The sequence below is a fragment of the Lineus longissimus genome, chromosome 1, assembly GCF_910592395.1.
Source record: "Lineus longissimus chromosome 1, tnLinLong1.2, whole genome shotgun sequence".
NCBI classification, from domain to species: domain Eukaryota; kingdom Metazoa; phylum Nemertea; class Pilidiophora; order Heteronemertea; family Lineidae; genus Lineus; species Lineus longissimus.
In genome coordinates, this window is record NC_088308.1 from 24,951,209 (window position 1) to 24,967,037 (window position 15,829).

Below are 15,829 nucleotides of genomic sequence, written 5' to 3' on the forward strand. Positions count from 1 at the left end.
AAATAGTCAAAGTTTACTTCAATTCTGGGGCAAACAAAAAGTGCAGTGCATAGAAACAGACATTTACGGCTTAAGCACAAGACAAAATGGAGAATTACTAACATTGACGTAGGGGTGCTGTGACATAAGTGAACTGAAACATCACATGGATTCCCACATGCAAGTTTCGATATCTAGGGTCAGAAGTTGCATGTATATGCCCCACAGGAGATGGGCATTCTGGTGTGCTCCGCAAACAAGCGATCTATAATGCTGCAATCTGCTACGTAGCCATGACAACATGACCATGATGAATGGAAACAGCCACCGATTCATCAAATCACAGTAACTGTCATAATGTCATGTCTTCGTCGCAGGTATCAGTGACTGAAATCACTCATTTGTGAAGTGCTGTGAAGCTTGGCCACTTTCACTTAGGAATAGGATTTCAAAAGTGCTACATTCCCTACATCTGATTGGATTGAAAGGTTTAAACCCTTCAAGCCAAGCGCTATTCAAGCACCCAGTTCCATTGGATTTTTGACCCATTCATGATATTCCTGCCAAAAGCTCTAAAGGTGGGAACAGAACATTATGCAAATACTGCAGATTTTTCTACCAGACTTTATCAATTTAGTTGTTTTTTATTTTCACTGTAACTTAAAACAGCAAAACATGTACTTGTTTATTAGACAAATTACTACATAAGACACAAGTTTTTGATGAAACAATCAGGCCAACACAAAATCATTTAACACTTAACATTCATTGGTGAAAAAAACATACAAACAGAGAGAAAAAATAGATAATTTCAGTTGCTTTACAATACTGATAGTTCAATTGCATCACAATATTGATGTGTTTCGATACAAGCAATCGAAATAGAAATAGAAACTGATCAATCTTTAACTGTTTATAGGCAGGGAAAAACAATGTGAGAAAGTGTACAGTAATTATACTGATTATCGCACTGATCAAATTAACTCCAAGCAAACAAATATTTCAATCAGCACATTGGATCATACAAAGAATTGATAAAGAGTAGTCTTCATTAATTCTTGATCATATCGATGAAGTAGTGCTGTAGAATAAGTTGTTTAAATGTGACAGTATGATGAACAATAACAACGACAATACAGCTCAGAAACGAAAGAAGACAAGCTGGCTAGACAGGACAAGAGGCAGCACATGCAGACATAGATGTTAGTGTGTGTGTGATGCTATGGTTACTAGTACCTTGGTCGTGTCATTAACTAAGCTCCCACTCTGTAAAAGGCACAAAGATGAAACAATCATATGGAGGGGTGCAGCCACATCTTCTTTGACAGATTCACACAAAATCAGACTCAGTTATGGTTCTTCCCTAAAGCTAGGGTGACTAACATACTCTAAAGGAGGTGGAGACACAGACATATGAAAATTGCAAAGGAAAATCCCTTCGTGGATTCAATGATACAAACAAATCTCCGATGTTGTATGAATCTGCAGATTTGTGGTTCTAACCCATAAAACTTCATGCATGACAGGGCTCATATCAACATCGACTGTAATGATAAGTGCTTTCAGCCTTGCTGTTCAATAACTAAAATTATGAAATTTGTCCACAAGGAAAATGTCTTTGAAAACAGCCTGATGTTGAGAAGAACCCTGTATTTGATATTAGTATCATTAAGTAGATTACATAGGCAGTTCCGAAGTAGTAAGGGCGTTTAGGGGTACCACTGACATCATAATTTGTCTTTTAGGGGTAGTGTAATTTATGCTACATTAGAGATATGGGATTCGTAGGGCTAGCTGCAGTTTCATAATGAGCATTGTGTGAGAGGGACCTGTATGTATTTCAATTTTAAACATGAAGACCCCGCCCCGCGGTCAACTCTGAAATTGTGAAGCAGTAGTCAAGCTAATTCTTGCTTGAACTGACGATCCAAGTTCCCCAGGCTGTATTCACATATAAATTCTGCTCCACTTTGACTGAAACATAGGGGATATATTGGGTTTTATATAAAATATCAAGGAAATTTGTCCAACTCTGGGTGAACCAGACAGGAACAAATCAGCCTGTGTACCAGTCATCACCTGCTCTAGAGGTTACTATGACAACGAGCAAGCAATAAAGGATTAATTACTCTTTGCACTGGGGAATGGCACCGCCTGAATGCCGTGGATGTGGTAGGGAGCTCTGCAGGGAAACGCCTCCGAGTTTAAAGAACATGGCGAAAAAAAACGGTAGATCATATGGGCAGGATATTTCATCCAAACATCTGAAGATTGTAAGGGAGAAAATGCCTCATTTCAGCCATCATCACAATGAACACATGATATTTCATCTATATTATTTCTTGATCTGTCATTTCACATGGAAATCACAATTCGTACCTGAAAGCTTGACTTGTTATTCTGGCCTGGTCACAAAATTTTGTCACTTGGCTACAGATTGGTCATGCAAGAGTTTATCATATTTCTGCTGATACTGAATGCCATTTTTGATAAAGGCAACAATAAAATTATCTGATCTGATTTGATTTGTATATCGGCTCCTAAATCTGTCACCTAAATCTGTAGCTATCTAAACAGCGGAGACAAACACACAGAGTGCACATTTTAGTGTATAAAATGTTCAAAGGTGCATTCGCTTAAAACATGCTTCAAATGTTTCAAAATGGGAAAAACAAACCATGCAATAAGTCAAATGGAATGGCAAAATTTGTGCTCAGGCCAAGTATGACTATTAGTATTGGTATGAGTACTACTGAAGCTGGTGGCTGTATATGCTATCTAGGAAGCCACAATTGCTTTACATGTTGTGCAGCTATTGTACATTTGGTATCCGACATCCAGCGTTCAACACGGAGAGGCGCGGACGGAATGTGCTGCATGATGGGTCAAAGTCTTTATACAAACTGGAAAGCTGTTTGTGTTGTTAATATCGCGACTAAATCTGGCCCTAATGATCAGCATTTCGGGGTCAAAACTGGCAATATTCGGTTGTGGAATTTGACTGCATATACATTTCATAAGAAATCGGACGACCCTGATCTTGCTGCCTAAAGTGGCATAAAACAAAATATGCACCAGCATGGGTGTCTGTTAATGATTCATTCCATGAGATTCTATTTTTTTTCTTGTTTGCCACTTTCCTCACTTTCTGTACAACAACTAATGCAGTCAAATTTCAAACCCCAAGTGTTTTCCCCAAGGCTATTACTACCAAGAATCGAAAAACTACCTTAGATGTTACGTCGGCATTGTGTTCATTCTGTAGGAGCAGTGCCGCTGCTTTGATGTCATCCTTCTTGGCAGCAATGTGAAGTGCCGGTAGCCTGACCTTCCCACGAGTGTCATTCTCCAGTAGAACGGCAACGACCTTCTCGTGGCCCTGTTGTAGTGCGACAGCAAGAGGAGTGAATCCATCCTGGAAGGCAAATACAAAATTTTAGCAGGGATGAGGTTGTAGTTGCAGCAGTAACAATTCAAACAAGGAAGAATAAGCTCCTTTAAAGTCACTTAACACCGGTCTATTATATGATGCCATCGAGCCACTACCAACTTGGTCTGCCTTTCTTTCCAAGAACCTACAACTCATCTGAGGATGATAAGTTGGAACAGGGGGCTCTGTCACCCCAAGTCACAAAACGAGTAATGTTTTGTCATACTTACCTCTGTGGCTAAGCTCTGGCTTGCCCCATGTGCCAGTAAAAACTTGACCACATCAGCATGGTTCTCCTGTGCTGCCATGTACAAAGGGGTGAACCCGGTCTGAAATGAGGAGAGGAAACATTGATGTTAAAACTATGCAAAACGAATATGTAATGAATGATTTTGTCAGGCTGTGTTGCTCTGCCTCCTCTCCCGGAGTCACAGTGAACAGCCTCAGATGCCTGTAGCTCTGACTGCAGTTGATGAATATCTACCAACTCAAGATATTCCTGAACTAAACCTATTAATGGATACTTTACATCCAATGTTAAACCTTACCCCAATGAAGCTGCCTCCCCCATCACTAAATATGTCGTAGTCCTTCAGACGCGAAAGTAAAACTGGTGCCATTTCAGACTCCATGAGTGAGTATCTTGCAAACTATGAAGTGAAATCTCCTATGACTAAACTGAGTGAAGCTGACTGTGAAATCAACACACTAATAGTGCACCATCCATCACTTGCTATATCTACATAAACTATGGCCTAGCTTCACCCAGTACCTAAACTACGAATTTACCCCATTCAACACACTCCTTTCAATTTTGTGAAATTGCCAATGACAAAAGTCGACATTGCTGAGGTCGCTAATATGCTGAAATTTATTGGCTAGTTCACTGATTGACCATAATCGACATTCAATACTCGGTCGTAATAACGAGATCAATAGGCTATCGGTATGGTTCATCATTTAGCTATAAAAGCTGAAGTTATTTTTGTCATGGTCTGAATGGGATACAGTGGCAGCACCCATCAGCACCTCGGAGAGAGGAGGGACCAACTACCAACTCAACAAGGTTCTTATTGATCTGAAGTTATTTGTATTATGGTCTGATGGTGCTGGGATACAGTGGCACGACACCAATAGGCGCCTTGGAGAAAGAAGGAACAAAACCAGTTTCCAACCTGTTTCCAACCAAATAGGCCTGCTATAGTGGTACTGTAATGGAATTGGTGAGCAGCATAAGTGTTGCTTGTTGTTTGGCTTACCTGTGACTGAGCATTGACCTTGGCTCCGAACTTGATCAGTGTCTTGGCAACTTCCGACTGCCCAGCCAAAGAGGCGATGTGCAGGGCGGTGTTTCCTTTCTGAAAAGGGAAGAAGATGGTCAAATAAGCAGGAAACAGTAACAATTAGACTAAAGGAGTTGTCGATTTGCAACTGCTGGAAAGTCCTCTTGGGCCAAGCTTATAAGATTCACATCTCTTAGAAGTATGCAACATTTGGACCAACATCAATAGTTAAATCAGAGGCCATCCCTGCAACAGATACTCATTAAAATGCCACATATCCAGCCACTTGTGTCAACATTTTTTTACTGAAGAATTAACACTATTAACCATGATACTGGTATGTTAGAGCAAATAGCTTATTATCATCAACCACCATGAATGACCTAGTTGCTTAGAGTGTAGGAGAAAATATCAAGGGTAATTTTCTCAATTCATCCATGATAGTGCAGAATTCATCAGAGATCTGGAGAATAAGCAAAACAGCAACCTGGGACTGGGAGGTCGAGATAGGGAATATCATATTTCCTAATCCATCATGACTAGAATCAATACTATTGGGTCCATTATTGACCAAGGGGTATTGGATTTGCTGACATTCTGGCACGACCCAGACACGGACATGTCTCAAAGATCTGATTTCAAAGACCATCCCAGACCTGTTGGTGAGAGGAAATTATGATATTTTCCGTATTTGTCCAGCGGTCAAGATAAAAGACAATTGTCATAAGATAGGGCATGGAATGCAAGTCCGCTGTGCTACAGACAATATGGCTCATCAGGTAATGGCTGGCTGTTGGTTTTCCGTGTTAATGGAATCTGACATAAAGTATAGAGACCAAATCTTACAGAGTACATACTTCCTGCAAGAAGGTGAAGCATTGGCAATCCCCCCCCCCCACAATATCAGTCTGTTTCATGTTAATGAATCCTTGGCAACCACCTCCCCCACATTATTGGCCCAGTTTGAAGACATCAATGAGTGGGTGGTCATCTTTGAGGTAAATATGGATCAGTAACTTCATACTTGCTCGATATGTAATTTGATGAATGAATACATCATGTGCCTCTCACAGAATGATTAACTTCACCAGTATATAGGTTTTGCGTGGGATGATGAAAGTTGTAAGTGGTTTGACAGATAAATTAGTCATTTCTGTTTGCTTTTTATAGAAAACATTTGCTATAAACTGTTATCTGAATCAATGCCCCACTCCATCCCATGTGCGAATGGAGAATTGCTGTATAATATATATTGTGTAAAACCAATGTCATTTATCAAAAATTCACGTTTTTGGGCAGATTGCTCTTTGGTGATTTCGGGTCCCACGACAAGACCTCTCATACACACCTTGGTAGCGGCATCAACATTGGCTCCTCGTTTCAATAATTCTGTTACAACATGTACATGTCCTTCCTTAGAAGCTAGGTGGAGTGCATTCAGTCCATTCTGAAAGATAAATAAATAAAACATGTTATACTTGATATCACAGAGTTCTTTGGCAGCCAACTGAGTGAGGAAGTCGAAAGTATGAATATTTCACCAACAATGTTATCCACAATCTCTTGCCTAGATGAGCCAAACATGCCCAGCATACTGTCATTACCAATTCTCTTAATTACCTGGGTTATGTTAGAACTGGGTAAATAAATGGTGAAACACAGACATGATACCCCATTTAATTGCTTATTTATACAAATGGGTTGGGTGTCCAGGAACATCGATCACTGCCACTACCAAGGGAGTCGTCAACACTTACTACAGAATTCAGCAGTTTGGCAAGGCACATGAAGGGGCATATTATAAATTTTTGAATAATATTCAGAACAAACCATCTGATCTTTCTTCAGAAAACTTTTATATTGAGGATATGAATGATAATATTTGACCTCAGTCCTGTTGAGGCCAAACATCATAGGGGCATGATAAGACAACGCATAATCAATGGTCAAAAAAAGTTGTTACAAAATTTCACTTCAAAATGATGAATAAACATTCAATATTTCACAACCACAATTTTACGAAGGTCTAACACCAAATGAAGCAAGGTCATTTGAAGGACAGGTAACATAGGCCTGGAGAGGAAAGGACACAAAGGTCGACTGTTTCAAGGTCAACCTTGGTGGTCTATATATGTCATGGCAACTGTTATGCCAATTCAATGGACACTACTGCATTTTGTGCGAAAATGGCACCGAACATAAAAAGCTTCAAATGGCTGGGACAAATTATTGGTATTGATATTCTGCTTTTGCTCGTTCGTTGTCATGCATTAACAAAGACTGGCAAAGTTAGTATTTTTCGATATCTGAGTGCCATTTTCTGGTGAAATAGACAAAGGGCAAGGGGATTCAACAAATGGGAGGAAGAGGGCAAAAATCAGGCAAACACTGACGAAACGACTTGGCTGGGATTGGGATATAAGGCACCAAAAGCAATCATTACACATAAATTCTTTTTGGTTTGGGCAAGTCAAACCAGTCAAATCAACCTTAAGGTGTAGTTGCATGCAAAGTTCTTTGAGGAAGAAACCAGAAAGTATTCCATTTTTTCAAAATATTGCAGTTTTTATATGTAGCATGTTTTGACACAAGATTATAACAATAATTAACATGGTGAAGGCATAGATTCTCCTAGTCTATGCTTGTCGCTTGTCGGTAAAGGTACAGTGAGAAAATCATGCTATTCCTGAAGATAGACCGTTAGATGACCACGCACCCAGAACAGAGTTTTGATTGCTATATCGTATTTCTCAAAAGAAACTCTTTGATGATTCAAAACTGATTTCCAACACAGGAGAATAAGGCAAAGCTTCAGTCACATTGCCATACTGTACATGGATCCACCACCAAAGGGAAAGGCACCTGATTTTTACATTAGGACATGTAGGATAGGGATACCCTCTCTGATTTGTCTGAACCTACCTTATTGAAAACACCATTGATTAACTGAGTAATCTCTTCATATCGTTCCTAAATACCACAAAGTAAAACATTTTCCAATCTACAACACAGACACTTCAATCCTGGAGGGGCAGTATACAGTCAGTTTTTTTATCAAAAATCAAATTTTCATCAGAAGCTCAATGAAGTTTTATTGACAATTAAGGCTCCAAACTCTACTAGTCTATACTTGCCAACCAAGCAATGATTGTAACATAAGATTCCCAAAAACTTAAAATGACCCGATACACATGAAATCTCAAAGAAAAACAAGTGCTATACTATCACTATAAGCCGAGAAATGAAAAGTGCCTTAAACATAAACCATCAATTGAAGGGGGAAACTGTCGAAGTGTGGGTGATTAGAGAAAACTACTAGTAACTCTCCCCATGCAAGGGCTGTGCAGTATACAAATCAACCAAAACTCATCCCGCAGTTTTCAAGCATTTTGAACTTCAAATTAACTCATGTAGGATATATTATACAGTCCAACCTAAAGTATAGGTTAAGACCACCACTGAAGAGCTTGATGAGGAACTGACAGGGTTTTATTTCATCAAATTCACAGTCCAACAGTTGTCATTTTTACAAATAGGATGAGTTTTGAATGATTCTCAAAAAAATTCCGAAATCTGTTTTTTCCATTTCCATGTATGTTACTTACTGCGTTACTTGTGTTTATATCCGTACTCCCTTTCAAGTATTCCAAAACCTTATCCAGGTTTCCTGCTCTTGCAGCCCGGAGAAAACTGGCATTGCCATCACTCTGCAAAGAGAAATAGATCAACATCATAGCAATGTGGTTCAAATTGGGAGGAGGGGTGAACGTATAGGATGAAGTGTTATAAATGCAGCTGAAACCTGAAGAAGACATTGCAGCAATATCTACAGACAAAAAGAGTTAATTGTATTGGTAAACAGTGCCGCCCTCGGCATGGTCCCACAAAGTTTGCAGGAGGAAATATGAGGCGACAAACCCGGGTTCAGGGTGAGCAGAATGGGTGATCGTTAGTCCCCTTGCATGCAACACAAGGTTGCTGAGCCAAAGAGACTGGCTTGAAGAGGCCAACCAAACACCAAAAAGATCATTCAAACGACAGCTTACCTTCTTTTTGAATGATAATGGCATGTTACCCAATATCAAAGCTCAACTGAAAGAAACGGTCGAGGCGAAATTCAGAAACCTAGACTGAGCTTAACAGATATTCCAGCAGCTTTCCAACATATTTTGAGTCCAACAGCACATTGTGAAACTTGTTGAAATCAGTCGACGAGTAGGTGTGCACCTTCAATGTAGCAGATCCCAACATTAATGTATACTACAGGAAGGTAATATTGCACACAGCTGTCAGAGATCAGATGAGTGTACTGCCAGACATAGACAAGTACTCCTAATTCACACAACACGATTTGCCGGCAAAGAATCAACTCCCTGATTTATTGGATGAAATGGGAAGCAGACTCCATGGAGTCAAAGTCAGATCTCCAAGATGAAGTCATTAATACCCAATTAGGGAAATTTTGATTAAATTGTCACACAGAAACTGCCTCCAATACGCCCCAGTGACAGATTTTAGATGTAATGAAATAATCACACGGCAACTCTGTGTACATATTCTGCTTTATGATATCGCCCCAGCCTGGCCTAGGTAACAACATATGTCATGTACAATCATGAACATGATATCTATGGCCAGCCTGTATGTATCAAAGCCAGCTTGCATATTTGCACTGAGGTTGACTGATGGGAAGCGACTACACTATCAAAGATTCCATCACTGCTCCAATATTGAAACGCTGATAATACTATTTGATGCAGGTCATATAACTATGATTCCGGAATTTTTTACAAGAAACCTTTACCATCATTCCGGAACTTTTTTTATTGAAGATGTACTCTTATTCTAGATAGGTCATTACTGATGACTGAATAGAGCACAATTTTCATTGCAGGGCCCTGCCAGATCTTCACATGCACAAGCAGCTCCAATACGTTTATAGACTCCAAGCATCTTCAATTCAAGTGTGTTGTGACAAGCTCTTGACTGTCAAGATAGTCAACATGACGAGAACTGTTTTTGGAACAAAAGTTGTGCAGATATATCTGTAAATGGAGGTTCTGCATGTAGTTTTAGCCCTCCTTCGACAAAACAGACCAAAAAAAAACACATCACATGTTTGTCAATGTCCCAGTTCAGGTTTAGTTTTAATACAGCATGACAGACACCTACACAAAACTTGTGACCCACAAACCAGAGCAATTTTTGGCCAAAGATTGGCCCATCATTTTGAATTATCAGCCAAGTTTCAACTGTCTAATCCAGCACTTAATTGAGGCACTCATTTCCATTACATCAAATCATCTAATTAAGCAAAGTGCCGCAACACAGCAGCAAAACTTGGATATTTTGGAATTGCAATTGGACAATTTCTAGTCTGGGTTATTTGTGAATGCATCAAATTATGTGAAATTGTGCAAGAACTGTGGCAGGTGCATTGGCATATGATATTTTATAGACCTATACAATTGATTATTGTTTTATGCAGTTGTTTGTGTAGTCCAAGTTTTTCAGATTCAGACATTGTCATATCATTGCCTCAAATCAAAGCCGACCAACAGCAAAAGGATTTTTTTTACAAACTTGTGGGCACATCTCTTCTCAAAGCAAACTTCATTTAGATCTCAACAGCAAAGGGGAGCATCCGCATAATTATACAATTACTAACAGAACTGCCACAAGCATAATAGCATTCCACAGGATCATTGAGTCTTAAAGATGAAGACACCCTCCAGCATGAAATATATACAGCTAACAGAAATACCACATTCAGGCTCAGCTCTGAATCATTGCTTTATTTTTCTCTCACCACGAAAATAACACTTGATTCTGAAGGTAGGCCTATTCCAAACAGACAAGCAGCAGACAAGTACAAAACAGAACAGAGAAGAGAAAAACACCCTGGAGAATGTAACATGCACTTCAGTTTGAGGTGACCAAGAAAGCTGTACCTTCCCATATGATTTTCTACACCAAATGTAAAATCTTCAGTTGACGTCAACTGCAGGAAGAAGTAGGTAGATGACTGATGTTAGGAGTTAAGACAAGCAGAGAAGCTTGAAGCATTGCTTTCAGCCAGGTGAAAAGATAGCCATGCATAGTACATTTCACCACTTTCCAACCAAGTGGAGGAAGAGGATTCCATCAGGTGGAATGCATATTGAAGCATCCTGCAAAGAAGCAGTTTTTTGTCAGTGCGATGTAAACATCAGCTTGTCCACCGGTAAAACAAATCACTGAGACAACTGCCATTGACAGCATCATATGGGTGCAGTCAAATCCAACATGGCCACCTAAGTCCAAAATGGCCGCCAAGATACAATTCAAACAGATGAATAGATAAATAAGTTATTACCTCAAGATGTGACCAGAAGCGTGAAAGATTGGTCAAGATGACCTCAGAATAATAATCCTCGGATACCGTCCGAGCAGAATACTGCCAAGTACGACGCATAATTGAGAGATATGATATCCAGTCTCCACTGCACTATGCGGCGCTAACTCAAATGTTTGGAAGAGCGTTCACAAAAATTTTCGATAAATGAAAAACAAAGCAAATCGTTTTCATTTGCATCGCAGCCTGAACAAGTAAACAAACCAGCATGAGATTATGTAGAGCATAATTGATTTGTATTGAAAAGTTAATTCACCACCTCCTTAACAAGTGTGAGGCATGCTCATCATCTGTTCATCAACTGTCATCCAATTTTAATGGATGATCCACTTTACCGAATTTCTAATGAGGACACATTGTAGATTGGATGGCTATATCTTCAAGAACACCACAGTGAGACAAACTGTGGGGGCTACCGTACAGTATGTGCATTTGTGTGCATAAGAACAGTTGGCCATCTTGACTTCCAAGGTTTTGATAGCAATGCGCCCTAGGTATGCACCCCTTGGTCTATTTTGGGTCTTAGACAAAAGGGATACATATATGGAGTGTCTTGGGATGTTATTTTCCGTGACAGATGATGATCATCCTTTATATCAAAGACCACAAGTGAATCGGGCATCATTGCCTCAGGATGGGATGTTAGTTCCTGCAAATCGAATTTGATCAATGTGGCCACCGCACACCCCATTTCTGAAAAGTAAGACACTGCCTCTGCCTCATTCCATTAGCTTGTCAAACCTCGCCCTCCCTCGCAATCCATAATAGTAGACTCAACTTACGGGCAATAGAATGGTACATTAACCATAACATATCCAACCCTCGGAACATGTTTGTCGATATAATTGCAGATAATGGAATTCATCCCCCAAGAGTATTCATATAGAGTACCCTGCTCTGAAGTAGTTATCTGCATGAAAACCCGAGAGGCCAATACATTTCAAATATCTGACACCCAAGGAAGCAAACTGGTCCAAAGAACAGCCAAAACAAAAGAATTCAGGAGTCCAGCATTCCTTTGCAAAGGTTTTAAGTTAATGATGGTTTGTTAGCAGATGCTTTTTGTGCCACTTATGTTTTGCACAGAACACTTCTGTCTTATGTTTGGTCATGGTCTTTGCTCACAACGGTGTAAGCAGATCAAAAGATTCACTCACATTGATTGGCCTCAATGTTCCTCAAGTCTGGAGTCCTGAGAGCAATTAGGGCTGATACCAGCTGGCAGGATGCATATATTGGTTGACCTCAAGATTCAGGTCACTTTCACTTCAAAATCAGGATGTTGTTGAAAAACTGATTGTCAAGGCCTTTACTTCCCCCCAACCTTTTTTTCTGCTCAAAATGAACCAACATCATCAGCCCCAAAACTTTTTTGACTTTGAAATTTTTTCAAAATGTTGAACTTATTCAAGGAAACCAACAGCTTGCCCTGCAGCAAAAAACTGATTCTGTACACCCTTTCAAGCTAACACTTCAGATGGAGGTTCCTTGAGCAGTCATTGACTGGTTAGTATTTGCTCATAATATTGTTCCAAAACATTCTAACTAGCCAAGAAATGTCTGGAAGAGATTCCTTGCAACTATATAGCACTGCCCATTACCTACCTGTGCATGCGCTGCATAGGACATAACGTTATGTTTGCCAGTTTCGAGATATCATATGCCAAGTATCAGAAGTGAAAGGAACAGTTAAAGTAAAATACACCCTTCAGTGTCTCAGCATTGGATTGGATGATTGGATGAGCAGCAAAAATTTCAAGAGCATGTTCTCAAGTCCAGACGGTCCGTATTGATCAGCAATTCCAGACTCCTAGTGTTCTCTCCATTCTTTCCCAAAGCAAACTTCAGTACCCAGTTGATGGCAAATCCTTGGGGTCAAGACGTGCATGGGCATGAATGCATTGTTACCATTTTCCCTAGGTCAACAAGTAGATTCATGCTTAGAATGAAGATAGATATCTTGACTCTAGTTACTAAATTATGGTAACCTCTGATGAAGTGATAGGCAAGAGTCAGAACCTAAAAAATAAATAAATAATTTGACTTTGCAAGAATGGTGTTGACCTTGCTCAATTGTGAACACAAGATTGTAGGCACCAACTAGGCCCTATATCTAGCCTAATCAATAAGAAACATGTAGCCAATTAGAATCTGTTTCAATATATTTATAAAACAACCGTATATCACATACATTAAACTGCACTTTGAGTGCGAATGTCAGGTAAAGTAAAGGTGGGGTGAATATCCGAATGTACAATCCCTGCACATACCTGGGTGATGCAGGATTATTGAGAGCCCAGCCACAACATTAAACAAATCTTGAAGATGCAGAAAAAACGTTCTAGAAACTTACTCTGATATTGAAATATTTCTTCATAGTTAGATCCTAAACTAAAATATACCAGTATTACCAGCCAATTTTACCCGAAATTTTGAAAACCGAAAATTTAAATTGAGCACTAAAGAGCCCAGCTCTTTCATCCAAGATGGCTGGTGGTGGCTTTGAAAAGTTACCTTCCGGTGCTATCTGTTAGCAGGCATAGCGGACGAAAATAGCAACACGTACCTCCACAAGCCAGAAGATGTCAGTTTCAAGTTACGAAACAGCAATGTTACCTTGGAAGCCATATCTGGTGGATGCATTGCCTACAGATTGTTCGTTGAATGATTTACTTTGCAAAAATCAAGAAGAATTTTCACATTTTTGCATCAAAGTTAGGTGTTTAGGTGTAACACTATGCATACCGCTTTGAAAACAGCTTCCAAACAGAAAACGCATTTGCCATTCCACTGCAAGAGGCGCTGATCTGGAAGGAGGCGTAGTCTTCAGTGCTGTTTGCTTACAGTTTGGACTGGGTCAATCGTCATCCAGTGCCATAGTCACACAAGGCCAATGGTATTCACAAAACATCATCTTTTGTGATACATTATTGCCTGTGTGATACAAAAGGAAGCAGTTGTGACATCACTTGGGCAGGTCACATCGCTACGTTATAAGGAAATTATCTCCTATCAATCATCACATAAAAAGCTTCGATAATAGATGCTGACCTAATTAACATAACTTGGCCAATTCAATGAAATATTAATATGCCAAATTATCCTTGGGTTATTATTGCTTTTCCTCTACGGTGGTGAAACATTTAGCCCAGTATCAAGTAGAGTGGTCGCCTATTCCAATTCAAGTGTAGGTAAAAATGATGTACATTTGTGCAGCGATATGTACACTGATGCACATTATGAGGATTACTTCACAGCGAACTGCATAACAAGTCGAAGAGGAAAATGAGACAAAAACTATGTCTGATATTTGTGTGAACAATAACCACTGATTGGCAAATTATTTCTGCTTACTGTGGCTTATACATGCAGGCCTATATGATGAGTAGTCTGGTGAGATGGAGTAAGATGATATCACAGGAAAACTGAAGTAGTTGCTTGGTCAAGTGCAAGTTGCCAGTCCCATGATTCACAATGCATCATTCCACAGTACAACACTTACTGCACTGGTAGCAAAGTAGGTTGCTTATCAATGCAATGGAGAGTTAAGCAGGTTGCTTATCAACTGATGGAGAGCAAAGTAGGTTGCTTATCAACTGATGGAGAGCAAAGTAGGTTGCTTATCAACTGATGGAGAGCAAAGTAGGTTGCTTATCAACTGATGGAGAGCAAAGTAGGTTGCTTACCGACTGATAGAGAGTAAAGTAGGTTGCTTATCAACTGATGGAGAACAAAGTAGGTGATTATCAACTGATGAAGAGCAAAGCAGGTTGCTTATCAACTGATAGAGAGTAAAGTAGGTTGCTTATCAACTGATAGAGAGTAAAGTAGGTTGCTTATCAACTGATGGAGAACAAAGTAGGTGCTTATCAACTGATGAAGAGCAAAGCAGGTTGCTTATCAACTGATAGAGAGTAAAGTAGGTTGCTTATCAACTGATGGAGAACAAAGTAGGTGCTTATCAACTGATACAGAGCAACGTATATTGCTCATCAACAGATGGAGAACAAAGTAGGTTGTTTATCAACAGATACAGAGCAAAGTAGGTTGCTTATTAACCAATGAGGACCACGAAGGGTGAGGAGTATGGGACCTGGCCTGGCCATTCACCCGGGCTGGTGCGGCCACTAAAGAGCAACAGGGAAGCACGTAGAGACAGAAGCCCATTCTGCACATACCCCTTGGTTCTGATATTTGTTCTGACCATGAGAAATCATTAGCCTGTAAGGCCGGTCTACATAAGTTGCCTACACTGCAGCAGAAGAAAGTTCATAAACCCATGCCATCAACTGAAATGACTTACGTGTAGGCCGTCTTCGACGTAATGCCCAGCATCACTGAGCGTTTCATCCACCGCCCATGTCCCCAGCTGTATTCCACCTCCTAGACCATCCATCCTGCTACTTGCACTGCTACACTGTCCCGATTATATCCAAAGGGATGATGACAATTTCACGAGAATAATTGCAGCACCAATGATGCTGTAATTACCAGCAAGCGAACAGAGAATAAAATGCTATTAACTAGTGGTTTATAGCTGGAAGTCGAATCGGTTGTCCTTTCGTGGTATCATTACAGCACTGACCCACAGAGAGTTTGAAGTCATCATCCAAAACTCAAACCAACAAAATCGATTATTGAGTAAATCCAGAATTGAACTGACGCTGGGATGTCTCAAATAGGTACACAAACTTCGGTCCAGTCAGAGCAACAATCTTCCATGGGATTCCAAAATCCAGCACA

General features: G+C 39.9%; 1 protein-coding gene across 8 annotated transcripts in view; it reads right to left on the reverse strand.

The window, feature by feature from the left end:
- The window catches only part of LOC135493662 (titin-like), a 134,793-nt gene extending 119,273 nt beyond the window's left edge, over window positions 1-15,520 (reverse strand). For all 8 annotated transcript variants that reach the window (XM_064781214.1, XM_064781204.1, XM_064781195.1 and 5 more), the window contains exons 1-8: window positions 15,390-15,520; window positions 8,298-8,399; window positions 7,615-7,662; window positions 6,041-6,139; window positions 4,669-4,767; window positions 3,640-3,738; window positions 3,209-3,394; window positions 1,216-1,245 (exon numbers count right to left, since the gene is read on the reverse strand). In XM_064781214.1, coding sequence (XP_064637284.1) covers window positions 1,216-1,245; window positions 3,209-3,394; window positions 3,640-3,738; window positions 4,669-4,767; window positions 6,041-6,139; window positions 7,615-7,662; window positions 8,298-8,399; window positions 15,390-15,482 — 756 coding nt within the window. In that variant the 5' untranslated portion in view covers window positions 15,483-15,520. The remainder of the gene's footprint in view (window positions 1-1,215; window positions 1,246-3,208; window positions 3,395-3,639; window positions 3,739-4,668; window positions 4,768-6,040; window positions 6,140-7,614; window positions 7,663-8,297; window positions 8,400-15,389) is intronic.
- Between the last annotated feature and the right edge of the window lie 309 nt (window positions 15,521-15,829).